This window comes from Anopheles darlingi, chromosome X, assembly GCF_943734745.1.
Source record: "Anopheles darlingi chromosome X, idAnoDarlMG_H_01, whole genome shotgun sequence".
In the NCBI taxonomy this organism is placed as follows: domain Eukaryota; kingdom Metazoa; phylum Arthropoda; class Insecta; order Diptera; family Culicidae; genus Anopheles; species Anopheles darlingi.
This window is the reverse complement of record NC_064873.1, coordinates 8,505,983-8,519,851: the sequence shown is the minus strand read 5'-3', so window position 1 is coordinate 8,519,851 and position 13,869 is coordinate 8,505,983. Positions and strand designations below refer to the sequence as shown.

The 13,869-nt window shown below is 42.8% G+C and overlaps 4 protein-coding genes across 10 annotated transcripts; 1 reads left to right on the top strand and 3 right to left on the bottom strand.

Moving 5' to 3' along the window:
- Window positions 1–268: 268 nt before the first annotated feature.
- LOC125959061 (ionotropic receptor 93a) lies at window positions 269–5,089 on the bottom strand. Its single transcript, XM_049691803.1, has 18 exons — window positions 4,922–5,089; window positions 4,472–4,624; window positions 4,250–4,386; window positions 4,061–4,181; window positions 3,832–3,990; window positions 3,660–3,721; window positions 3,431–3,586; window positions 3,196–3,363; window positions 2,970–3,069; window positions 2,616–2,764; window positions 2,355–2,528; window positions 2,210–2,281; window positions 2,043–2,152; window positions 1,883–1,928; window positions 1,615–1,777; window positions 1,110–1,169; window positions 869–1,029; window positions 269–790 (listed from the first exon to the last, which is right to left on the bottom strand). Exons 1-18 carry the CDS (start codon window positions 5,049–5,051, stop codon window positions 269–271), a joined length of 2,643 nt encoding a protein of 880 aa, XP_049547760.1. The 5' UTR covers window positions 5,052–5,089.
- A 612-nt stretch (window positions 5,090–5,701) lies between these two features.
- LOC125953414 (beta-1,3-galactosyltransferase 5-like) lies at window positions 5,702–8,119 on the bottom strand. Of its 3 annotated transcripts, none has more exons than XM_049683003.1 (4): window positions 7,911–8,119; window positions 7,737–7,853; window positions 6,308–7,461; window positions 5,702–6,202 (listed from the first exon to the last, which is right to left on the bottom strand). In XM_049683003.1, the coding sequence occupies exons 3-4, from the start codon at window positions 7,446–7,448 to the stop codon at window positions 5,931–5,933; spliced, it is 1,413 nt and encodes a 470-aa protein (XP_049538960.1). In that variant the 5' UTR covers window positions 7,449–7,461; window positions 7,737–7,853; window positions 7,911–8,119; the 3' UTR covers window positions 5,702–5,930. The 3 variants fall into 3 exon arrangements, with proteins under 3 accessions (XP_049538960.1, XP_049538969.1, XP_049538976.1); XM_049683012.1 differs by having other exon boundaries at window positions 7,737–7,846; XM_049683019.1 differs by lacking the exon at window positions 7,737–7,853.
- A 94-nt stretch (window positions 8,120–8,213) lies between these two features.
- Window positions 8,214–9,341, top strand: LOC125953434 (protein stunted). Of its 4 annotated transcripts, none has more exons than XM_049683048.1 (4): window positions 8,214–8,327; window positions 8,403–8,488; window positions 8,579–8,709; window positions 9,252–9,341. In XM_049683048.1, exons 2-4 carry the CDS (start codon window positions 8,460–8,462, stop codon window positions 9,266–9,268), a joined length of 177 nt encoding a protein of 58 aa, XP_049539005.1. In that variant the 5' UTR covers window positions 8,214–8,327; window positions 8,403–8,459; the 3' UTR covers window positions 9,269–9,341. The 4 variants fall into 4 exon arrangements, with proteins under 4 accessions (XP_049539005.1, XP_049538997.1, XP_049539014.1 ...); XM_049683040.1 differs by having other exon boundaries at window positions 8,224–8,334; XM_049683057.1 differs by lacking the exon at window positions 8,214–8,327 and adding an exon at window positions 9,054–9,094 and having other exon boundaries at window positions 8,341–8,488.
- Window positions 9,342–9,495: 154 nt separating this feature from the next.
- Window positions 9,496–13,781, bottom strand: LOC125953407 (activating signal cointegrator 1 complex subunit 2). Of its 2 annotated transcripts, XM_049682979.1 has the most exons (6): window positions 13,690–13,781; window positions 12,096–12,208; window positions 11,902–11,973; window positions 11,664–11,818; window positions 11,177–11,564; window positions 9,496–11,102 (listed from the first exon to the last, which is right to left on the bottom strand). In XM_049682979.1, the coding sequence occupies exons 2-6, from the start codon at window positions 12,114–12,116 to the stop codon at window positions 9,642–9,644; spliced, it is 2,097 nt and encodes a 698-aa protein (XP_049538936.1). In that variant the 5' UTR covers window positions 12,117–12,208; window positions 13,690–13,781; the 3' UTR covers window positions 9,496–9,641. The 2 variants fall into 2 exon arrangements, with proteins under 2 accessions (XP_049538936.1, XP_049538948.1); XM_049682991.1 differs by lacking the exons at window positions 11,664–11,818; window positions 11,902–11,973; window positions 13,690–13,781 and having other exon boundaries at window positions 12,096–12,367.
- Window positions 13,782–13,869: the final 88 nt, after the last annotated feature.

Sequence of the window (13,869 nt, the reverse complement as noted above, 5' to 3'; positions counted from 1 at the left end):
CAGCAACCGAAATCTTGCTTGATATGCTGATCTTGTTATCCTCGCTGTCCTTGAGGCCGTTGAAAGTCGGAAAGGCACAATACTGTTGGTTTGAAGGAGGACACTAAGGAGTTGTGTTTATTTGCCATTATATGAAAGACAAGTAAATCCGATCCTGTATGTACTTGTGCTTTACTGCTTGATGAATACAAATAATGCATATGACATTTAAAATCGAAATCTTAAAAATCAAACTCAACACAAACTGCGACTCGTTTCTTCGCTTACCTTAACTGCTGTAGCTAGTGACGACTGCCTTCGCCAGCCGGCGCTGCCGGTACCAGTGGATTGCGAACTCGCCAATAAAAATAATCAATCCACTGGAAAAACCGAGAAGCAGGATCCAGTAGGAGCCGGCCATGTCCGAGCTGTTGACTGTGTGATTTTGTACGTCCATCGCTTTGTTGCTTGTGCCACTGCACCGGTCCTTCGAAGGTAGGTACTGGCTAATCCAGCGCTGGATGAAACCGAACTGGTGCATCCGCCGGATCTCGTCGTTTACCAGCTCCAGGTAGGGGCTGTCTTTCGGCATCACTAGCGCGATCTGCTCGTCCAGGAACTCGTCCGTGCTGAGTGCGAAGTCGCACCGATCCGTCGCCAAAAACTGTTTCTTTATCAGGTACTTGAGATTATTACGCCAGTCGATGTGAACGTGCTGCCCCGCCTCAATACGTCGCACCAGTTCGTCCGTCAACTCGGTTATGACCTGACTGCCACGGTATAGCTCTATATATTTATTCTCGTCCGATTCCTGTGTCCAGACCGGGGAGGGGAATGACATTCGGTTTGCCAAATGTAGCTGTAGCTGTTGCCGGTAATGTTGCCTTACCATCAACACCTCTTCGAGGAAAGTGCCCTTCCTGATGCTCCACGTCATGCCGCGTTCGTTGCGCAGCAGCTGCATAATCCTGTTGACCGGGATGTCGATCTTTGGGAACGTCAGAAACGCAACCAGGTTACCACAGTAGGTAGTCACAATCACCAGCACAACTGAAATAGAGCGGAGAGGGAAACGAACGGAACGTAATATCGTCGTGGCTGCAGCAGCTAACTGCTCCTCCTATACGCACCCAGCCACCAGGTGCCGATAATGATTCTTCCGCTATCAGCGTAAGGCAGGTAAAGACCTCCTGAAATGAGCGTAAACCATACCCACGAGCGATTAAAAAAAAACAAATATCAAAATCTCAACCGTTTTAGGGTAGTTAAGTATTGGAAATTTCAGCGGTTAATTAACCGATGGAATGTGCCAGAAACTGAAACAGATCAAAGAGAAGGGGTTATTACATTCCTTTGCACATCCTTTCTTTTTTTTTGCGGTACATTTTTCGCTATTAAGCTATTTAGGAGGGTGTAGGTAGAGGGCATTTCTTTTTCATTGTCGATGATTATATTTTCATCGATCATGTGTTTATGTTTCTTGCACATTCCATCCAAACCGCTCAATTTAGAAATATTTAACCCCCCCTAAAACCACCACTGGTGGTGCTCGAACAAGCATCGTTGGTTCAAATAACCTTCAATGTGGTAATGTGTGTGTGTGGCTGTGTATTTGTTTAAGGTTCCGCGCGCTACCTTGTTGCAGCAGTGCTCCATAGATGTACCAAAAACAGTTGTTCACCTTTCCCAGTCCGGTATTCGAGGGCTTGCCGTGTGTTTCATAGTACGGACTGAGACGATTTATTACGTATAGTATGGGGCCCATTACAGCTACGGCGGCCGTCAGGCACAACCACGTCTAACAATATCGAATGCAGCCGCATATCAAACAATAGAAAATAATGTGCCACCGCCATGGTATAACATGCTTCCTCCTTGCTATACAAAAAAAAAATCAACTTACGTCCGAACCGAATGGAGAGAGAAACAGCAGGACACGGCTCAACTCACTATCAATGAATAGCCAAATGGAGAGAAATATTTCAAGAAGAAAAAAAATCAAACACTGGATAAAACACTCATTTTTGGTCAACCTTACGTGAACCACACTGTTCACACCTTACCGAGGTCGAGATATTACAAAGCTGTACGTCTGAATGCTAATCGGATCCGTAAAACTGATGTACTTTTTCCGTTTCTCGGTAACCGTTGTTCCAATGGCTGCCAGCAATATCTAGCGAAAAGAGGATACATGCTGTTGAAACAGTAGGTAAGAAGCATATCTACCTACCTTGTTGTTAACCAGCGTGCTGTAGATCTCTTGCGGGATGTCCGACGTCAAGCCGTTTGTTTCGTAAAGGGTCTGCAAAAGGCAAAAGCATTTCATGAAAAATCGAAGGCGGCTAATAACCAAAACAGCATCCTTCGTCACTCACCGTGGAGTTATCGTCGATAAGCGACCCATTCTGTTCACTAGCTCCCTGCGTGATTACGAGCGTGTAGGTGAAGTTAAGTTTGCGCGATAGCTCAGACAGCACATCGTAAATCACGCCACCAGTGATGACCGGGGATCCCGATTCGTTATAGGAGACAAACTGCCAGGGAGGATTCTGGTGACAGGTGATAAGGAATTGTGTTTCTATTATCGCGATCATGGCTAGATGCGATGGCTCCTGGCATGGGGATTGGCTACCTACATGATAACTGTAAAAGATTAGTTGGCTACCGCGGAATCCGAAGCGTGTGTGCGGGAAGAGAGCATCGTTCAGCACGAAACCATCTTGCGGGGACCAATACCCGGTGTCTAGCATGGTGTACCTTTTGCGTGCTCTATTTGATGCACTTTCTGTGGAAGATTTATTGAGTGAATGTGTTTCATTTCAGCTGATTGACTTGATGTGTTCCGTTTTAACATAAGAACAAAACAAACGAAGCAAACAAATTTTGTTTTTGATGGATTTTCGTGGTTGAACCAACAAAGGATCAATTCATCGACCTACAACCAACATGTGATGGATGAAGTGAACATGTAGGTGGTGGTTTTCTGTCACCTGCAGCATAATCCGTTCTATAGATGTAGCCCCAAGTTTCAGCTGATTGAACCTGCCATTTGGAGCACTTGTTACACTCATCATGACCCGTAATGGTTGACTGTTAGCCACCATGCAATGAAATATGCAACAACACAGAAAGAAATACGTTACGTTTCCGCATTAGCACAAGGAGTTAGCTTAAACAACTATGTGGTATGCACATCTATTGGTTATAAATCTCAACCTGTATCATCTGGAGCATCTTCTTTTTCCTCTCCACTTTGCTGGGCCGAATAATTTCCCACTCTTCGTCCGAAATTTGTCCGAACACAACCTGCTCTTCGCGTATCAACTTCGACAAGCTGCGTATGAAGTGTACCAGAAAGGATTCTATGTAACACAGTATGTTCACCTGGAAACGATGATAGGAGGTTTTGTTGTCCATTATAAACACCCAGCATTGGCGTTTTACAACCTACGGTACAGTTTTTACTCTTGTGTTCTGTATTGTACACGAAAGCTACATTATCGCCTTCGTTAATGATTGCCGAAGATGACGATAAGTTGGCAACGTTACTGTCGGATGCCGGCAATAGATATAGCCACTGCGACGAAGGATTCACTAGCTTCAAGTCCTGCAATACATACATCACATGTTAAACAGCTCCTTAAGCGACTAGGACTGAAAGGATCGACACAATTAATAACCTTCGAGATTTCCATTAGTAAAGCGAGCGTTGCCGTGCTTACGATAGCGACAAAGTTTCTCCCTAAATGATTGTGTTAAACCGTGAGCTGGATTAGATATAATTCGAGTTGAGGATGCGTACTGTAGAGCAGCAGCTACGCTATAGATTGGATGGTAAACTGTGATCCATACCAGTGTACGCTGTTGGTATGCTGAGCAACGTCCGCCGAATTTCTTTCCGCTTTTCCCAGGATTGCATTGGAGAGTGAATTTTGAATTCCGTTAGCGATAACGAACGCATACCTTCACGATCCTCTAACAGGGACAATATACATCGACTGATGTCGTAATCTGTAGCAAGTTAGTTTGATAAAAGTAGTAAGGGGCTAATCGGTATCTCGTATTGGGATGACTGGCATACCGAAAACCTCGTCGTACAATAGCGTGGCTGTGCGCCAATCTATTGCCCTCGAGCTCTTCATATCCAGGATAATTTGGGAAATTTCCTCGAAAGCGGTGGCTGTCCCGTCACTGCGCGGAATCTGCAATCCTCAACGAGTGGTTCAGAAAGAGTATTCGCAATTTCGCATTCGTGTCATTGCACATGTACCATGATTGCATTGTTCGATGGCAGCCGAGGACAGTCGGAATCAGTGACGCTGAGCATTACTAACCGCTCCTGGACCGCAGCCTGATAGATGGCCCAAGTGTTGTCGCAATTCGATACGGATATTACTGCGGAAAAGTCTAATATGGCCGCAGGATGTAAATCAGAGCGTTATACGCGCGGGTTTGCACCGAATTGCTATCGAACAAAGGGTCTCTTATTTACCTCGTCTCAAGTTTATACTTGCCCATGAGAAATACTTAACAATTAATCCACCATTTTTCAGATTTTCGCGAATTAACTTTTCGACGAGTATTTTCGTCTCATCCAGCGTTCGCTCGTACTGCTCTCCAAGATATTCTCGATCTAGGATGATTGCTAGTGAACCGCACGAAAACATCAAAATTAAGTGTTTATTTAAATTAGTAGGTAGATGACTGTGGGGAGTGATTTTGTATGCTTTTTATGGAATTTGCCTTTTCTTTGCAATGTACTAGTATTGAAGTAAACATCTCAGTTTAAATAACAAAAAGTTGTTCAACGTAGTGTTGCGCCTCTTGTAATAGATGTTGAATGCAGTTTATCGGTGAAAAATACAGTTTGAACACTCGCTGTTTGATTGCTGATAAAGAAAGTCGTCGGTTTCTTATTTCTGCACCATCTAACAATAGATACCTATCGATGCGTTCGATGATAACAGTGAAGGAAAATCATCACAGTTCACCAAATTTCGTTTAATAACCAAAAAGTATATCACAATCGACCAGCCAATAAAATATCCAACAATCTTCTCCTGTTTCTTCATCACTGTAGTACACGAATAATGGGTTTACGTGGCTTCCTTCGCTATCGTCAACTGCGCGGTCTGCATGATGTAGCATCAGTTTTGTTTGTCCCTAGCTGAGGGTTACTCTGCTCTAAACCCCTTTCTCTGTAACATTAAAGGTCAGCCGCACATGAACAGGTAGAACAGGTGCATTCATAATTAAAAATCTATTTTCGATTTTGTTAATCGCATCGCAGAGGCATATACCCTGCTACAAATTCATATTAGTACGCCTATGCCCCGGCCATCCACACGGTACAAACTAATGCTGTTTCAATGTTGTAATAGTTTTAGTTTACATCTATTTTAATATAGCTTGACATTACTGTTGTTCTCGAATATCGGTATTTTGAACCAAAACAGGTATAATGAAAAATGTTCTAGACAATATGAATGAATAATTTTATGAACAAGTTCAGGTAGCATTGTATCGCATTTCTTTCCCCTTCTAACACTTCTGAAGTCCAGTGTTTTGATTGTTTATGATTTACTGGCCAGTTTTATTATATTTATAAATACATATATTTATACATACCTCGTAAGATGCATTACCGAATTTATAATCCTATTCTGCGGATCTTCTTCTGCTTGCGTTCAAAAGTTTATATGCTAGCCATATGATCACAATCTTATCCTTTCCGTCGTATATTTTATTATCCCACGATAAAAAACAAATCGTTCGGTTTAATATATTACGTAACTAAATATACTTGTTCTTTACAGTAAATTCAGCACTGGAATGCTCAATTCAAAACGGCATTTTTTATATGATGGGAGAAACAAGTGGCGATGCTAAGTAGGAAAGTAGCAAAAATGGTTTTTATTATAGATCTATATATTGTGATGCAGTTTGAAATTCTATGAGCACGAAACGCTTACGTCGATCAGCTTCTTCCATAGATCAAGCTGTTCGTTATTTTTAACCATGTGAATGCTGATAGCCTTTTTGATGCTACACTGATTGAATGCTATTCGTCGGTTGAGAAATTCCTTTACATTCGTTCTGCGTATATTCAGCAGCTGTGCCACAATGCCAGTTGTGTACACGTCCTCCAGCTTCAAATATGTTTGGCTGAGAGACTTTTCGAACAGCTCGCTGATAATATCTGCTGTTAGAAGGTACGCAGGTCCTTTAGGGAAAGCAATGAAAATTTCGGTTAATCAATGCATACACTCATAACCTAATAGAGCATGTAACTGCTAACTTGGATGTAACATTTACAACTATTTCTTACCTGTGGTGAAAGGGGGAAACACTGGCGGATAATATTGTTCGGGACTGACGTAGTACTTGGACTTTTTGTTTCTGATTGGTTTCCACTTTTTCGCCAATCTACCAAATATCGTTCGCCGCTGATTGTTGTGCACTTCCATGAACTGCAGCAGCTTCGGCACATTAATGAACATGTCGTCATCCGTTTTCAACAGAAATGAGGCGTTGGAGCAGTGGAGCTTCGTCCATTCCAGAAGAGAAATGGTTTTCAAAGTGAGATTTTTATAACTATCGATGAAGTTGCCACGTATCAGATCGCTGTACATGTAGCTTTCGGCGGCTAACTGATCTTCAATCCGTGACTCATCCGTCTGCCCCACGATAAACCCGATAGAGATATCACGTCTGCTCCCATAATATCCCCACGACTGGCGTATCGCTAGCCGCTGTTCCCGATGTGTCGGTGCCGAAGTGACCAAGATTAGTAGCGTAACATCCGTTCCGTTGCTTGGACAAAGTTTTTTTACGCAAGTTTCATCCGGCAAATGTCCGGAGCGATACAGGTCGCGTGTTTTAATTACTTTGTCGTTGTTAGCATCATTCGACGCTGGTGAAGATGCAGGCGGTAAAGATGAAGAAGATGAAGAAGATGAAATCGATGACGCCAATTTCACGGCCGAAGGGTTTGGAATTCGTTGAATATTGTTTTCCTGGTTTTCAATTGCCGCTTCCAGCTCTAGTTGTGGCAGGTCTTTTTGCTGTTGTTGAATCATAAATTGTGAGCGGTTTCTATCGTCCAAAAACTGCTCCGGTGTTTTACTGAGAATGTTAAGTCCACAGCCTTGAACCACTATTTGAAAAACATTGCATTTTTGTTTTTCGATAGTTGGGGACGCTACTAGCTTTTCTGCTTGCACTGTCCGATTGGCGAGATTCGAATCGCTCTTTCGATGGTTTGAGTATCGTTTTGGTTCCAGAATAAAATGTCGCCCATTGAGTGACGAATAGAAGACTATCGTTATCAAAATGACTATCACAAATACAATGTGGGACACTTTCAATCCCGGGCATGGCATTGTGTGATGTTGCTTTAGATATTTTAGCGTGATGCTTAATTGATTTGGCACTTGCTGTCTAGGACCACAAGGCGTCCAAAAACACATCAAGATCCGATTCCTGAAAAATACGTAAACGTCCGTTAGATATGAAATCAATGTAAAATACTAATAGTTGCAGCATTAGTACATAAGGGTCTGGGTATCATACGAAAATTAAAGACACGTCATGAAATATATATGCAGTTTTGGTACAGTAAATTCGTATGCCACCCGCTTCCCTTTGCCCCTTCTTTCACAATTTTAGGTAAACCATATTGTGCAAGATAAATATCGATTTAAAACCTCGGTGGAATTGAACATTCTCTGTAATGCAAGGCAAAACAGGGCACATACCTCTCACGAAGTGATGTATATGGACGGATGTGAAAAACTGTGAAGGATGGATGATTGTTTGGGATTGGAGATTTCGTTGCCAAAAGCCTCGGGTAGCTGGTTAAGAAGTCCTGGGAGCTATGCATTAATGTAGATATGAGTCATTTCTATGAATTGCCAAAGGTTCTATTTTACCTGTGCGCTGATTGCTATGACGAAAGGGCCACTATCAAGACGATGGGGTTTGGGGATTATACAGCATTCCACAAACACACAAAGGACCAATTAATCAACGCAACCTATGGAATAGGATGATTGGAACATCAGCACAACGCGTTCCCTCCTCATTCCGTTTTGTTTAGCAAATAATGGCTGGCGCACCTGTATATGGCCAACCAGCTTCTTCACCACCATGTCAGAGATCATCATGTTTTGACATTTCTGTCCTACTGTCACCTCTAGCTTTAGGCATTGGCTGCACGAGTGCTGCCTTTGACAGTCGTTGTCAAGAGAGAAGAACAGGACAGCATAGCGCCGACCAGGTGTGCACACAAGAGACAGCAAGCAAGTAGATAATTTTTCTCAGCAGTTTACAGCGTTCAGTCCCTTAAGGTTGTTGGTACAGTCTCGTTTGCCTAGTCGCGAACAACTAAATTGCAAATAAAATACTATCGACGTTTCTTTCAGCTCTATCGCCTATTTTCGCAGCTATTCTTGCAACAGCGATATAAGAAAAAGTGAAACATGGCCGCATGGAGAGCAGCTGGATTGAAGTGAGTTAACGAGCACAGTGGCCGGGAGCAGAGATATTACATAACCTCTTAAACCTAAACCGTGTATTCTGGTTTGGTGAAATTTTGCAGCTACATCAACTATTCGAACATCGCTGCGCGTTTGTTGAGGAAGGCGTTAAAGCCTGATCTAAGAACTCAGGCCGCCCGACGGGATGACTCGCACATCAAGTTTACAAAATGGCAAGGTGGAAAGCCAGAAAGTAAGTATAGGCCAAAGTGGGTATGAAAAGCTATTATATAAATAGACAGGTCCAGAAAACAATGATGGAAACAGGGCAGGAGGCTTTTGGCATTGGTGTATCGTAATTCTACATTGGATTATAGATAGCAACATAGCTATTACTAAGCATCCAATCATAAATTCTGAAATTGTCTATCGCACTTTGCTTTGAGTTGCCGCGGGTATCCTCGGATGTGAAGAGTTCTTCTATTTCTTGACAAAACAAAACAAAATATTATACTCTTAAGTGCATGGTGGGTCGTAAAAGTATGATCTTCCTTCATTTCAAACTAAAGTATAAATTGTGCTGAAATCGTTTTACAGATGAAAAGTAAAATATTCGTTGTTCCACTTAGTTGCCTATCGTAAGTGCTCTTTTTGTGTAATGCGAGGTTTGAGTTACGTGTTCTGACACTAATAAGTTGAGTTTGCTGATGTTTGCTACTGACCGAATTGCATGTGCACCACTTATTTTTCTCTGTCATCAATCAGCTAAATATATGATGTGCTTTTTCTCCTTAGAAATCGTCAACGAGTAAATCCCGAGAAACATCAGCAAGGCACTAGTAAAAACTGGTATCGTGAATAAATCTTGAATGCTGTAAATTCGAACCATCTGTTAATCGTTAATAAACAATCCGAATATTAATGTTTTCATCCCATGCTGGCGGAACTCGATTGCATGAAATAATAAACTGCTTAGTGTACACGATTTATTTGTATTTTCAAAAGCAAATAGAAGATGTTTTGAAAAGATACTTACATACTACCAACAATGGGTTCTTTTGACTTATTGTACAATTGATTTGAATTGGAATATTAACAAAAAGCGGATAATTATTGCACGGTAGGTGTCGTCCTCCGGGTTGTTGGGTAAGCCCGTATTGTAGAATTTTTCACACCATCGATCTTTTATGATGGTAACATACCGCGGCTCCTTTTAAAGGTTGCACCACGTTTTCTATTATGGTTGCTTTGAGATGCCTTGTTTTCATTCTTTTTTTTTCTATTCTGCAACACTTTGAAATCCTGTCCTTGACCTTTTGGATTGCCTCGAACATCGGCTGTCTCTTTTGGTGCTTGTGGTTTAACACCCTTGGAGATAAGTCGCTCTTCGTATCTCTTTCTAGTTATTTCAGGGTTCTCACAGAATTCAAATCCTGCCATTTTGTGCGGTTCTGCCTCAGGATCACTATCTTCGGTATCGGATTCATCGTCATCGTCCGATTCTTCGATCTCCGAGATTCTAGTCCCTTTAGCGAATTTTATATGTCGTGATTCACTTTCCGCCATTGCCTCGAATGTATCATCATACTCATCGTCGTCCATATCAGCTAAGGTACTGTACTGGCGATATACATGGCGCATTTCGTTCACATGGCTCTTATCGTCCAAGAGAGCTTTGAATGATTTTGGATTACCAGGCATACCTTTGCCCTTTTTGATTGTTCCTTTTACATGGCTTTTGCTCATCACATCAAACTCATCACCATCAAAGATGTTCAGCCTATCAATTCCAGTTTGCAAGTAAAACGAATCTAACGGATCTTCCGGTACGATTTCACCATTTATGTCTTTCCTGGAGTCTTTGCTCTGTGCATCTTCATTGCCTTCTAATAAAATAGCCAACGCTTTCTCCACGCTGTCAAAGTGTTCAATTATTCTCCGTACATAATATGGATCCAGATGCGGTAGAATATCCATCACGTATTGAATATTACTTTGCATCTCATGATCCTTCTCTGCATCGTTACTGCTGTTCATTTCATTTGAATCTGGCGCATATGTTGACTCTTCCACAGGTTGGCAAGTTTGGTTGATCTTCTGTCCTTTTTTACCCTCCTCGGGAGACATAATGTACGCGTTTTTGATGAAATCCAGTTTAATTTTATCCACCGAGCTGTAAGCTTGCTCTAATATTTCTAAATCAACGTCCATCGGATAGTGATTCTTGTAGTCATTAACAAACACATTATTTGTCAAGCATTCGGTTAAAACGCCTAGGAATTTATCCGCCGAAAGAAGACTATTTGCCGGAGCTTGCAAAATTTTATCCAAATGAACGTAGACGATCGATCGAAATGCATGGAGAAGTTCAATGCGCGCGTCATTAAGACGTGTTAAGTATTCCGATTTTTCATTCACCGATTGGATGCAAGCATACAGAACCAGAACGACATTTTCGTAAAAGTTGCTTATCGGATACTCCATGCTTACATCGCAACACATATTCCGCAGAATAGGTACCGCTACTAGCGAGCTCAGGTTATAACTGCAATCAAGAACGTAGAGGGCCAAATCACTCAAAACCCCTTCGGACAAATTTTGATTTTGCATTTCCGATTCGCATCGTACTTGAATCGAAGCTAACACCTACAAAAAGAACGAAAAGAGAACGATGAGTAAATAATAAGAACCACAGCGCCACGCACCAAAATCGTTCTTACATTCATAAAATATTGGAGGCCCATTTTTAGATCCATTTCATACTTTGGTTGCAATTTTACAATGGATTCCACTATTGATGATACACTTTCATTATCCCGTCCATAAATAAAAATAAAATCAAAGATAAGTGGTACAGACACGATAAAATGATCGTAAATCATTTGTGCAAAGAGATCGGTTGGAATCGATTCTTTTCTCTTCTTCCACGATGTAGTTAAGCGGCACATGACCTGGAACACGGTCTTGTAAGCTAACGAGTACAGTATAGACACTTCTTTGGTTGCCAATGACTTTAACTTGGACCTTAGATATATTGGTAATGCATTTTGCATAAATGAAACTACACTTTCCAACGCCAATTGATTGTTCAGGATGATACTCCAAAACCTGAAAGAAGCATAAAGTACATATTGTTTAGTTAAAATACTACATTAGGTTTACGATTAAAATACGGCGATGCATTTGAAGCTATAGAAAACAACAAACCTATCATGTTTCAACACCAATAAGAACTGCATGTCCTTTATGAACCACGTTGTTTCACTGAGCCACATATCATAATTTAGCGGTCCTTCATGTGGGGTTCCAAAAGCCGGTATACTTGTATACTTGGTGAAACATCGAGTATCATCCTCAGCATTCTATCGAAAAAAAGGATTTTGTTTAATCGCCCAGGAGTGTTGGAACCGATCACAGCTTTTGTAGTAAGGAAAAAAGCACTTACTATTGCTACCACATTATACTCGCTTGGGTTCTGTTTTGTCCCTCGCATATTGAATGTTAAGTTTCCTTCGTTCTGTAAATATTGCAGACCATGATGCAACATACCACCGTACTCATGAAAAGCCGGATACACCCGCTCGACAACATCATGCCCTCTATGGGGATTGTCCAAGCGTTCGTCCGTAAGTATCTTACCTTTCCCTTGCGGCCCATCATTTTGGATCCCCTGAACAGCCAGCGATATGGTTCTGATAACCTATTATCTGATGCTACCACTATCAGACTTTTCGGCAAATGTTCCAGGGAGCCTAGAAAATATTATATTGTGCCTCAGTCGTGTTGAACGATTTTTTTAGGTTCGTCGATTATTTCCCCGAACAAAACGTCTGCTGTCGCCAGCAAAAAAGCGGTCTTTGTTTTTTTTACAAGGATTCTTTTCTATGGGCAAACTATAAAAACGAAATCTATCACGAGGCGAAAATGATAAAAACGAGGCGATAATGAACTCGAAAATGAACAAAAACGAAATGTTTGCACCAAGGCTAGTCCACATAGCCTGCGACAGTGGCCATCCTTGCACGGTACACAGTGAGAATTCTCACTATAGAAATTTTCCTAGTTTTACATCGGTTGGGAGCCCATTGAGTGTCCCATAAATTGGCGTACATGAAACGTTTGTACCGGACTCCCAATTTGATCAGCTAATGCGCTGATCAAAACACGATTCTGCATACTGCCCAGATAGCAGTGAGACGATTTTCTCACTATAGAAAATTTCCCGAAATTTCGGCCCCATCGTATACGAGAACGGTCGTCCATTCATTTTGTATGGGCCGATTTTGCATGAGCGTATATGGAACGGTTGCCGTGACGGCTGAATTCCGACCAGAGGGGCCCAAGGGCTGACGACCGAATCCAATTAAATCGAACGTGACCTGTTGTCTCGTTCTCTCCTATAACCCTCTTTCTTTCTGTTCTATACTCTTTCCCTACCCAAAATGAAGTACGCTTCATTACCCAAAATGAAGTACTTTGCCGAATTCGAGGTTGCTCCGTCTCGTTTTTCTGTTCCCTTCTCTTCCGCGCTGCCGCTCGAATCGCCCCTCGACTCTTGCGCCCTTGCCACCCCTCGTAATCGAAACCCACAAGTTCGCGTTCGTTTTCGTTCCCCATTCTTCTCTTCCCACTCCACCCTGCCCCCTCCGCAGCCGCGTCCCACAAGCTCGCGCGCGAAACCTTCTCCTCCTCTGGGTTTCTTCCGCTCTTTTCCCCGCTGCCTACAAGCGGTTCCATAGTGAGCGTTGCATTTACCCCTTCCTCGACCCCGTCGCAGGCCGCGGGGGTTTCGTTTTCAACCTCCTCAGCCTTCCTCTCGCTGCGTCGCAGGCAGAGGGGTCTACTGAATGTTCACTGGGTGGGTTCTCAGTATGGCGATGAGCGAGCTCCGCTCACTGACGCAGTTACTGTCTCGCTGCGATTCATCGAAGCAATAAGTGCGTGCGTCATTCGCGGGCTGCGGTTGGCGTGAGGAGAAAGAGACAAGCCGCAGAAAACCATCAGTCGCTGCACAGTGTGCGTGAGTTTGTGCGTATGCTTGATGAAGGCGCCGGAGACACTGTTACTAAGGTCCCGCTTAACTCCGTGCTCGGTTGACTCGGTTGACCATCAAGGACCAACTGGATTCAGGGAAACGAGCGGTAGACGCCAGCAAGCTACTCTACACCGAGGACACCTCAGCCTAACGCTGGTCGTCGCTGGGCTGTCTTCGGACTCCGCAGTATTAACATACCTTTAGTGCCGAGTAACTGAGCGCAGCTGATTGGTTTCGTGTACGCTGTGTACCTGCCGTGGTGTGTGCCTCTATGTGTGTTGGACACGGTGTTGACCAGTCTGTCAGACAGCCAGGCGGGGCGGATGCACGCGTGTGAGACGATTGATGATAGTTGACGTAAAGTACCAGGCTCAGCAG

Excerpts from the sequence above, each read along its gene's own strand:
- LOC125959061 (XM_049691803.1), bottom strand. The coding sequence starts at position 5,051 with ATGAAGAAACAGGAGAAGATTGTTGGATATTTTATTGGCTGGTCGATT. Across the intron at positions 4,182-4,249 it reads CATCGAACAATGCAATCATG|ATTCCGCGCAGTGACGGGAC; the intron begins GTACATGTGCAA and ends TGAGGATTGCAG. Across the intron at positions 1,170-1,614 it reads TGGAGCACTGCTGCAACAAG|GAGGTCTTTACCTGCCTTAC; the intron begins GTAGCGCGCGGA and ends CGCTCATTTCAG.
- LOC125953414 (XM_049683003.1), bottom strand. The coding sequence starts at position 7,448 with ATGTGTTTTTGGACGCCTTGTGGTCCTAGACAGCAAGTGCCAAATCAA. Across the intron at positions 6,203-6,307 it reads GTTTCCCCCTTTCACCACAG|GACCTGCGTACCTTCTAACA; the intron begins GTAAGAAATAGT and ends CTTTCCCTAAAG.
- LOC125953434 (XM_049683048.1), top strand. The coding sequence starts at position 8,460 with ATGGCCGCATGGAGAGCAGCTGGATTGAA. Across the intron at positions 8,489-8,578 it reads TGGAGAGCAGCTGGATTGAA|CTACATCAACTATTCGAACA; the intron begins GTGAGTTAACGA and ends GAAATTTTGCAG.
- LOC125953407 (XM_049682979.1), bottom strand. The coding sequence starts at position 12,116 with ATGATGGGCCGCAAGGGAAAG. Across the intron at positions 11,974-12,095 it reads TGATGGGCCGCAAGGGAAAG|AACGAAGGAAACTTAACATT; the intron begins GTAAGATACTTA and ends CAATATTTACAG. Across the intron at positions 11,819-11,901 it reads AGTATAATGTGGTAGCAATA|AATGCTGAGGATGATACTCG; the intron begins GTAAGTGCTTTT and ends TTTTTTCGATAG.